We start from the raw sequence: 11,290 nt of genomic DNA, 5'->3' as shown, positions 1-11,290 counted from the left end.
TTGTTACTTGTTAGATTACGATTATAACGTCTTTTCCAAGTAAAATATCCAAATATGAAACAGATGTGTTAGACTCTGTGGTATCTTTTATATCAAACTCACTGGGATATAACATCAACATAAAAATGGTAATTACCATTGTTTTTTGACAATACGTCGTCGATATATCTAAATGTTGAGTTGAAGGCCACAGCAAGTGTTTTCTTCTTTTCGCGTGTAAGAGTTTGGACAAATTCTGATTCATATGAATACAAAAATGTCCCCTATTAACGGGACACAATTGGTGTCCATGGGAATTCCAACAGATTGTTAGAAGACCTTGTCTTCAAAAACAACATAGATATTGTCAATCAGAAACTCAAGCATCTTTTTAGGTCAACGTCAAATTACTTGTGTGTACAACCAGAATGTTTTTAACAAAATAATTTTGCAAATGACCAATGACAAGATAAGTAAATTTTCGAGTTCCATTTTTATTGAAAAAGCAGCTGTCCACGTTATCAAAAAGCCTGGACTTTTATTTATCGAGAGGAATGGTTGTATATAAAGTTGAAAAGTCGAAAGTTTTTAAGCTGTTGATTTTGGTAAGATCTTGTGATTTTATATATAACAAATTCTGCTTAATAGGAATATAAAAATTGGTCAGCTTAAAGAAGCACAATTAGTACCTTTCGGATTTTTCCAACAGTGATTTGGGATTAGGAAGGATTGGTGTCCGAAGACTACATAAATATTGTCGAGGAGGAACTCCAGAATCCTTTTTATATCAACTTAAAGAGTACTTGTACAATCAAAATGACTTTACACGGACCAGTTTTGGTGATACAGACCCGTAGGAAGCAATTTCAAAAAAGGGGGTGGGGGTGGGGGAGCACAGCCATATATTTTCAGTTGGGAGCACAACCTAAAAATCCTTGTCAAGCTGAAAAAGGTCATCAGACATTTTTATTGAGGGGGGACGAGTATATAGTATCTATTGTTTTCTTTAGTATACTTTATATCGGCAAAATTATTGGGGCCATATGAGGACCTATCATAAGATTTGAAAATTACCGACTTTGCTAGAAGTAGTTGTCCTTGGTATCAAAAAGGCTAGTTTTTTTATTTATGGTCGGGAATGATTGATAAAACATAGAAAAGTTGCATACGTTTTGATTTTATAGACTTCAGAAAAAAAATTTGTATTTTCAAGTTTCTAAAAGTTCCTAGAGTTTTTTAGGATCCAGGATGACTTAAATAAAATGCAGTGTAACTAAAAATAGACAAAAATGCCTTAACTTTCGGCATGATATCATTTTCGAAGATATAGAGTTACGCCAATGAAAAAGGGATACGATTGGTCTAATAAACATATGCTCAAACAGTTTTGTTTTGTTTTATAGTCTGTATGGAGATATTGACAAATGGGCAAGTAAAGACAAGTAAATAGATTCGTTATAAGCTATTCGGCTAATTAGCTTGTATAAATCCCTTATCATCCTATTTCTCTTGCTTTTAGGCATCGAAGTTTCATTATCTTTTTGAAAAATATATATTTGCAATTGTGAATCCTTGTCATTAAATTAACATCCAATTAAATACCAGGGAAAGTAAATAATTTTAATTATGAGTATTATATGGGTTAAAAGACACATTAGATATTAATACTAGACGAAAACACTTGCAATAAATGCGTAGTGTCAAATTTCACGAAACTTTGTACAGCGAAGGTCACATTCTACACAATGTTACCACACATCAGATCATACAAATCATTTCATGTCGATAACCACAGATTATCACAAACAGGTAGATAAATTCATTAAAGTAATAGTCCCATCTTTATAATTTGAAACACATAACGGAGAATAAAATCTGGAGATAACGTAAAATGTCGACTGAAGTCCTCGTGTTCTTGTCTTAGGCAATCAAAGGTCCCTTGTTATCATAAGTACCCCTATAACTGCTGATCACTGCTGAAGAACCTTGTTATATCCTGTCCTGTCACGCGAGGTTCTCCCCCAGTCACTCCCCCTGTACGTTTACAGAATGAAGGGGACATTGGTGTTCCTCTCACTCCTCGGTCTTCATCTTATAACGGCCCAGGAGCCAGGGAGATGTATTGTACCGCCTCAATTCCAGGTAGGCAAATTTTATCATGTAAAAAAAAATATCTCATAAATTAGATTAAATATAAAAGAAAATCATTATAAACTTGGCTTTAATCATGAGCATTTTTTGTTAATTTTGTCGTTTGAATAAAAAAATTATGATCTTCATAAGAGGTCCGCTTCTCAAAGAAGGATAACTCAAAATTACTAGTATTAAGGACAGATGATACAAACAATTTTTTTTCTTTGGAAGAGACTTAATATCATGTCACAAGTTTAGAAAAGTGGATAAATCTTAGAATTTTTTCTCTTAAGAACTGGAAAATGAAATAGACTTGGAAAATATTAGTAATATTTCAATATAATTACAAATATGGACAAAACACACTCAGTAAAGGTTTACAGATGAAAACAAATTTCAGAATATGTTACCTTGGTGCTAAAAGTGTAATTTAAACTTTAGAAAAATATACCAAGCCGGGTGAATTTTATTAAGAAAAGCAAAATCGTAAAAATCAGCCTATGGTTTATTGATGATTTTTTGTCATCTTTATTTCCTCATAAAATTCACCCGGCTTGGTATATTTTTCTTAAGTTTATATTGTACTTTTAGCACCAAGGTAACATATTCTGAAATTTGTTTTCACCTGTTAACCTTTACTGAGTATGCTTTGTCTATTTTTGGTTTTTTATTGAAATATTAGTAATATTTTCCAAGTCTATTTCATTTTCCAGTTCTCAGGAGTAAAAACGCTATGAATTATCCACTTTTCTAAACTTGTGACATGATATTAAATCTATTCCAAAGAGAAAATTTGTTTGTATCATCTGTCCTTAAATAAGGGAAATTTAAGGACAGATGATACAAACAAACTTTTGTCAAAAAATTTGAAAATAACAACTTGGTTCATGTTTTTATGAATGAAATGAATAAGTTTCATCAGGTATTTTTTTATTTTTTTTATTCAAAGTTGCACAAAAATGGAATTTGAAGTGAAAAATATTTGTATAGAATAATAAGGATGGTTTCAGAAGGGCAGCATTTTTAACATCACAGAAGGTTTACAAATTCTTTATACAGTGTATTCTAGAAATCTATTATTTGCATAATTTGCAATGACATTGGGTCAAAAAATATATACCAATCCAGGTATCCATTTTTTTATATCATCTGTCCTTAATGGGAGTAACCTTTATGTATATGGGAAATATGTGCTACAATAAAGTGTAAGCTTGTGGGCTCTTTTTCGTGTGCTACAATAAAACCTCATGCACTTAGTTTTTACATCACCTGAGCCGAAGGCTCAAGTTAGCTTTCCTCGGCGTCCATCAGTCATATAATCGTTCCACATTTTTGACTCCTCGAGAACCACTGGACCACTGCAGTTTCAACCAACTTGCCATAAAGCATCCATGGGGGAAGTGGAAAGTTTCTAGAAACGAAGGGACAGTCCTTTTCATGGGGAGATTATTATTAAGAATTAAAATTGAACGACATCTTTCAAAAGTCCTTCTAAAGAACCAAATGGGCCAATTAACCTCTTGGTATAATTATTGTAATATAGAATTTAATTCTTGTCCAATAGGCTAGGATTGCCCAGCTCAGCTATTATGAGAACCGAGTTAATAGGTTCATGTTTGTGTATGATGCTGTCAACAAGAGGGAGGCCATTTTTGAAGAGCTGAGCGAGTTTACACCTGGAAGAAGGTAATATAACTAAAAGAAGTTTGAGTTCGGGAGGAAAACTCGGTGTGTGGAGACCTTACAAATGTAACTTGATTCACTGAACTATATTTTTATTATCCTATTTCCCTAGATTTTACGAATACCTTATCTTCGACAAAGAAAGAGTGGAATACAAGATAGATCTAAGAACTAGGAACTGTACAAAAGCCCCGGCCAGGCCCTGGAGGGATATAGGCATCCCCCCGAACGCCACGTTCGTGAATGAGTACAACCTGGGTGGCCCAGGGGAGAGCATTACGATACAGGAATGGTCGGATGCTGTCCCTTTACGACGTAGTAAGCGTTGCTTCGTATAGTATCTGGGATGTTGTTTGAACTCTTTCTAGCCTCTTTATGACATTTTTATTTCTCGGAACGATTGCAAATAAAGAGAAATGTTTTACTCAGACATTTAAGGTGGTTTTGACTTTGAAATATGCTTTATTTTCTGTTTCTTGTGTTTATTTTTTCCAACAAAACTTTGCCATCCTCGTTTGAATTGATGTCATTCAGTTCTTCTTCCTCCATTTTTCAGATGCCCGCCTCTACATGTCATTTACACTGAATAACTGCGTCATTGTAAACGAGGATATCCTGGGAAACGGCGCCAATATCACGGACTCCGTGTCCAACCGGTTCTATGACTTTGTGGAAGGAATCGAGAATCCGAATGTCTTTGTTGTCCCCCCATCATGTACACAGACAAAATATCAACAGGCGGAACCATTCAGTCTATGGCCTTGAAATGTTGCAGGGTAGCTAGTATTGATAGGTAGTAAAAGGACGGTCCAGTAGATTTAGTATCATAAAAAAGTTTTTTAGATTATTATAGATTAAGATCGTAGATACCAGTAGAATTTATGGAATAAAAGAATTACATGTTAGAGATTACAAGTATAGTGTATAACTTTAATATCATTTAAATGTTCAAGTATTCTTGTGAAGACAATTTCACTCAGTGCATAAAAACTCGTGTTTAAAAGGGTAAATTTTGTGTATATATTTATACATGTATATAAAAGTATATTTATCAACTCTATATTTATCTATTTATAAATGTGATGCTATGTAACAGAGGCGTCATTATTGGACTGGGTTTAGTGCAATATAAAATTTCCTATAGGAGTGTAGGGAAGCTCATTTAAGCTAACTTACATGTGATATGTGCGTGGGTGCCAAAGGTGTGTGTGTCAGTTGTATATTATATGAATGTTTTGAATGCAAAAGTAATTTGTCTCTGACTTCATGTAATTGTGTTAGAGCATTTTAACCTGAGAATGTAGGTATGAAAGAGTATTTCTTTGTCCAGTTTTGTTGTACCTGCAAATACTCAGATAAATCACAATTGTATAAATCTCTGCACAAAAATGCAATTGTTTTATTTTCACGCCCCGTACGGAAGACTATAGGGTATGTATTTTTTTGCTTGGATACCAACAATCAGTCCCTTCGACCTTGACCTTAAAGTTTGATTTACTTTTGAAAAAGAAATACCTGGTCATAACTTAATTCTGAATAGCTGGTATTCACAGGTACATTTCTTGTGACAAGACCTTTCTTTTGATACCATAATTCCTGAGATTTGCTGAGATTTTGATGTGTATTTGATTAATGATAACTTTTTGACAGTTAGTGCTAGGACTTTCGTCCATCATTATATTTATTGTGGCAAGACCTTTCAATGGGTATAAATATTTTGATCTTGACCTTACAATTTGACCCACTTACAAAAAAAAATCAATCTTGGCCATAACTTTTAAACAGCTAGAACTAGCACTTTCATTCATATTTCACAGGTGTTTTCCTTGTGACAAGACCTTTCTTTGGATACCAAACATTTGACCTTATCCTGTTAGAGTTTGACTTAATTGCATTTATGACACTTTAACCCTCGTCATAATATGCCATAAAGAGGCAATAGTGTTTTACAAACACATCTTTTTTTAAGTTTCAAGCTTTCGGGATATTGAAAACGTTTCATTACTACATGTATTTTAGTTCTTATCAATCAGTGGCATATAGCAGGTGGAGCTTATTTATGTTTAGTATGCGAGTGTATTTTTATTCTTTAACAATGTATACGTAAAAACTAAAATCTTCTTCTCTGTCAACTCTTAAAATTGTAGCTCAGCAACTGCAAAGATTTTTCGAAGCTTGGCCTAGTCTATTTAATCCTACTTTCGAATGATAATTTGCACAAATAAATACAAGATGTGCTCCGTAAGCTTAAATTTAAAGTTTCTCAAATGCAATTCAAACTCCAAGGTCAACAAATGAATAGTGCTGTTCCTAAAGAAAGGGCTTATCTCATTAAATATACCTGAGAAATACGAAAGCCCAAGGTATGGTAACCGCTGAATCTGGCCCCTCATTTGATGTAAAAATTAGACCATAGTTAAAACTGTGATAGTTTGTAGGTAAGAACTTAAATTGGTGCATGTTTTAAACCTAGAACCAATTTTAATTCAAAGCATACATGGAGGCCACAAGAGGGAGCAGAAATAAGACGCTTTCCCGAATTTTCTCAATTCTGGTGGAATTTCGTCAAATTTGACTTTAATTTCGGAAAAAATAGAGCACAAGCTTGCCTATCTGAGATTTTTACACACAAGATGCATCTGATACTAGTTTATGAAATATATAAATTTGGTTGATAGGCAAGCTTGTGTTCTATGTTTTCTGAAAGAAAATGTGCTGTAAAATTGATTAAAATTTGCATTAAATTGAGAACATTTGGAAATTGACATATTTTCTGACCTTCCTGCGACTTCTGTGTATCCCATAACTTAGAACCAATACTGAGTATACTCATTTTGTGGCCGGGGTGATAAGTGGTTTTCAGTCTATAAACTGTTGCATCATTCCAAAAGACATCCCAAATCAGGGGCTAAAAGGAATCTTACCCTACCTTGTCCTTTTTTATGTGCGTCAAATTCCAGGGTCAAGGTCAAATTAAATGTACCTAAATGCAGGACTTGTCATAAGAAATAAATATTGGAATTGTTCAAAAGTTATGTCAAAGGGTTAAAGTTCCGTATGAGGATATATTATTTGTATCAAATGCCACTTCATTGCAAAATGACCCCAACATCAGCGTGTTTGTTGGTTTAGTTTGAATATATTTTATTAATTGTATAAATGATATACAGTGAAACAATTTTATGGAGATAACGAACAGTATTCAGCATCAAAAATCCACAAAACAATTCAAAACAGGAGCAGAGCAAACGCGAACTTCCAAAATATCAGAGGTGGGATCAGGTGCCATGGAGGAGGGAGCATCCCCTGCGGACCGGTCACACCCTCCATGTGCTCCTTCTCATGATCGGGAAATGACGGGAAAATCCGTCAATTCAGTGTATAAATAATGGACTAACAATTACTATGAAAAACGTCAGTCAGCAGTTGGCTCAGTGAATCGACCACAGAACTTACGAAATGATGACTTTAAACGAGACTGCTGAAATTCTTGTTTCATCAAATTGTTTGTCAATAATTTACCTCGTTTTAGAAATTGTTCAAACGTAGAGCATGCTCTTGCGTTTCGAATCAACTGAGATAAATAAACTCCGTATGCAGGTTATGAATGTATATTGCCGCATAAGTAGGGGAAGTTGACGATCATCACGTTTATCATAGAGATTACCATTGATTAACGTCTTTTTCAAGTAAAGGAACCAAATATATGAAACAGATATGTCAGACTTTGTGGTATCTCTTACCTCAAGTTCATCAGGATATATCGTATTGACATAATGGAAATTAGTTCAAATTACCTTAATTAATTGACAATATGTCGTCGATATCTAAATGTCGAGTTGAAGGCCACAGCAAGTGTTTTCTTCTTTTCACGCATAAAATTTTGCACAAATTCTACTTTATATGAATACAAAAATAGGTCTGGTAATAACAGGGCGCAATTGGTACCCATGGGAATTCCAACAGATTGCTGGAAGACATGGTCTCCAAAACAACATAGATATTCTCAATCAGAAACTCGATCGAGCATCTTTTTGATGTCGAACTTCAGAGTACTTGTGTGTACAATCAGAATGTTTTTAACAAAAAAAAATTTGCAAATGACCAATGACAAGGTAAGCAAATTTATGATCGAGTTCCATTTCTATTGAAAAAGCAGCTGTCAGTGATCGATATCAAAACGCCTGGATGATTCGAACTAAAGTTCTAACAACTTCCCAGGTTCTTACAATAAATGGCTACAACTGTTAATGTCTATACATAGAGGGCAAAAATTAATATGTATGTTTGTTTTAAATATACAATTTTACATGATAAATATATAACTAATTTAGTACATGTTGGGTCAGAAACTCATAATTTTTTTTACAGATTTTAAAAATATATATATACTGGTGTCTCATTATATCGCGGTACTTAAAAGCTTTTGCTTAAAAAGTGTAATTCCAATTTTTTACTTGAACTCTCATCAAATGATATTCATAAACCAGACTTTGGCCTAACTTTTCAGTGTCAAATTATTTCCCAAGCATGCATCGTTTAATTTGTAGTCTATTTTTAAAACATGAAGTCTTATTTGCCTCCTAAATTGGAGAGTCTCATAGAATCGCGGTATGGGAAAACATGGAAACTTGTGGTTGACAAGGAATTCAATCTTAATTCTTAAATTTGCGATGTAATTCTGCATAAAAATAAACAATTATACAAACTAAAGACTTTCAAAACATGAACTTTATTATGGATTTTTACTGTATTATAAATTCTGTGGTCTAAATAAAACAAGAGGCCCATGGGCCACATCGCTCACCTGAGAAGCTTTGACCATTCTGTTCTTTACCAGATTTCACCCTTGTTATACATAATGCATCCCCACCCTACCCCACTGATCATAATTTAGACATTTTGAAATCTACACTACCCCATGATCCTTCCATGGGCACATATGTTTCAGCTTTTTTGGCCCAGTGGTTCCTGAAAGAAGATTTTCAAAGATTTTTCCTATATATTTCTATGTAAAACTTTGATTCCCTAAATGATTCCTACAATTTAGAATTTACACTACCCCAGAATGCTTCCACATAAGCTTCACTTTTTCTGGCCCAGTGGTTCTTGAGAAGAAAATTTTCAAAGAATTTTCCTCTATATTTCTATATAAAACTTTGATTCCCCATTGTGGCCCCGCCCTTCCCCCGGGGGTCATTATTTGAACAATTTAGAATCTACACTATACCAGGATGCTTCCACATAAGTTTCAGCTTTTCTGGCCAGTGGTTCTTGAGAAGAAGATTTTCAAAGATTTTTCCTATATCTTTCTATGTAAAACTTTGATACCCCATTGTGGCCCCGCCCTTCCCCTGGGGGTCATGATTTGAACAATTTAGAATCTACACTATACCAGGATGCTTCCATATAAGTTTCAGCTTTTCTGGCCCAGTGGTTCTTGAGAAGAAGATTTTCAAAGATTTTTCCTATATATTTCTATATAGAACTTTGATTCCCCATTGTGGCCCCGCCCTTCCCCCGGGGGTCATGATTTGAACAATTTAGAATCTACATTATATCAGGATGCTTCCATATAAGTTTCAGCTATTCTGGCCCAGTGGTTCTTGAGAAGAAGATTTTCAAAGATTTTTCCTATATATTTCTATGTAAAACTTTGATTTCCCATTGTGGCCCTGCCCTTCCCCCCGGGGTCATGATTTGAACAATTTAGAATCTACATTATATCAGGATGCTTCCACATAAGTTTCAGCTTTTCTAGCTCAGTGGTTCTTGAGAAGAAGATTTTCAAAGATTTTTCCTATATATTTCTATGTAAAACTTTGATTTCCCATTGTGGCCCCGCCCTTCCCCCGGGGGTCATGATTTGAACAATTTAGAATCCACATTATATCAGGATGCTTCCATATAAGTTTCAGCTTTTCTGGCCCAGTGGTTCTTGAGAAGAAGATTTTTTAATGACCCCACCCTATTTTTGTCTTTTCTTGATTATTTTCCCTTGCGAGGGGATATGTCCCTTCATTTTAACAATTTAAATTTCCCTTTACCCAAGGATGCTTTGTACCAAGTTTGGTTAAAATTGGCTCAGTGGTTCTTGAGAAGAAGTCGAAAATGTGAAAAGTTTACAGACGGACAGACAGACGGACAGACGGACGGACGACGGACACAATGTGATCAGAAAAGCTCACTTGAGCCTTCGGCTCAGGTGAGCTAATAAAAACGAATGGAAATCTGTAAAAATTACGTTTTATATAAATACAAACTTTTCCGAAGCATGTTCCATTCATTTTAATCATCACAAAAATTTACATTTAGGTAACAGACAGATAGTTTTATCCACAAAAATCATATGGGCTATGTATCTAATTTTTTGGAATATACCGCGATACCATGGAACCCTAGTCTCGTTTTCCCCAGACTCTCGCTCTGGAGACTTCGCTCGGGCAAAGTCTCGAGAGTGAGAGTCTGGGGAAAACGAGACTAATGGAACCCGCGATATAATGAGAATTGAGTATAAATATATTTGAATGATTTCAACATTTTGTGATTCAAAAATGTTGAAATCAATAAACTTACAAGTTTACCTAGCTATCCATTCTTAAAATTATAGCTCAGCAGCTGCAAAGCTTTTTCAAAGCTTTGAAAAATACTTCAGTCAACTTTCAAGTGTTTGTGAAACGTACACTAATTATCCAGACAGCTAATGACACCCCTGCATTTGAAATATAAACTCACAGCCCACTCACTCGAAAGTTTTGGGCAAGGTTTAAGTTTTTGCGGATAAACAGACAGACAGACGGACAGGACAAAATAAAAACATGCACAGGTGAGTCAACAATAACTTAGACCCTATTTCATTTTACAGCATATTTATATATTTCTAATTTTTGTGACTAGTTAGAGTAAAGTGTGAGCCACAAGTCAACCCTTAACACCCACCCCACTTCCTTAAAACTGTGATAAATGTGAAATGTAAATTGCGTTTTCATGTATACAATGTGCGATATTTTCTGTCTTATACTTTGTTGTGACATGTCGAGGAAATTCGAACTGGTATTGATGCATGATTACTGTATAAATGCATATTATGTTTATTAATTTTATCATTTTACAGCATATATATATATATTTCTAATTTTTGTGACTAGTTAGAGTAAAGTGTGAAATCAAATATGTCCACAACCCTTCAAAATCTCTAGTCAACCCTTTGCCCTGGAACACCCACCCCACTTCCTTAAAACAAAAATCATAATTTGCCGCGCCTAAATGGTTATCACGTGGATCGGATGGATATTTCTAAAGGTATTCCGAACGCCGTAATATGATACGACGCCATATTTGAAATATTGCGTGTTTGAACTGAAGAACCATGAAAAGGAAGTAAATAGGAGACGACTGGTAGGTTATTCCCGGGGTAACAACTTTCGTTTTAGTTTCAGCGAATAGGTCAGTGGTGTCGGGGTCGTTTTGATGTTGAAAGAGCATAAGCAGCTTA

General features: G+C 34.6%; 1 protein-coding gene across 1 annotated transcript; it reads left to right on the top strand.

Annotated features, from left to right (window-relative positions):
• The first annotated feature begins 1,906 nt into the window (after positions 1-1,906).
• LOC134283281 (mammalian ependymin-related protein 1-like) lies at positions 1,907-5,211 on the top strand. The gene is made up of 4 exons (XM_062765725.1): positions 1,907-2,121; positions 3,677-3,798; positions 3,908-4,113; positions 4,352-5,211. The coding sequence occupies exons 1-4, from the start codon at positions 2,029-2,031 to the stop codon at positions 4,558-4,560; spliced, it is 630 nt and encodes a 209-aa protein (XP_062621709.1). The 5' UTR covers positions 1,907-2,028; the 3' UTR covers positions 4,561-5,211.
• Positions 5,212-11,290: the final 6,079 nt, after the last annotated feature.

Source organism: Saccostrea cucullata, unplaced genomic scaffold (genome assembly GCF_032062105.1).
Source record: "Saccostrea cucullata isolate Sc308-1 unplaced genomic scaffold, CSIRO_AGI_Scuc_v1 ctg48, whole genome shotgun sequence".
In the NCBI taxonomy this organism is placed as follows: Eukaryota; Metazoa; Mollusca; class Bivalvia; order Ostreida; family Ostreidae; genus Saccostrea; species Saccostrea cuccullata.
The sequence above is the reverse complement of the archived record's forward strand: the minus strand, read 5'-3'. Positions and strand labels throughout refer to the sequence as shown.

Excerpts from the sequence above, each read along its gene's own strand:
- LOC134283281 (XM_062765725.1), top strand. The coding sequence starts at position 2,029 with ATGAAGGGGACATTGGTGTTCCTCTCACTCCTCGGTCTTCATCTTATA. Across the intron at positions 3,799-3,907 it reads GAGTTTACACCTGGAAGAAG|ATTTTACGAATACCTTATCT; the intron begins GTAATATAACTA and ends CTATTTCCCTAG. Across the intron at positions 4,114-4,351 it reads TGCTGTCCCTTTACGACGTA|ATGCCCGCCTCTACATGTCA; the intron begins GTAAGCGTTGCT and ends TCCATTTTTCAG.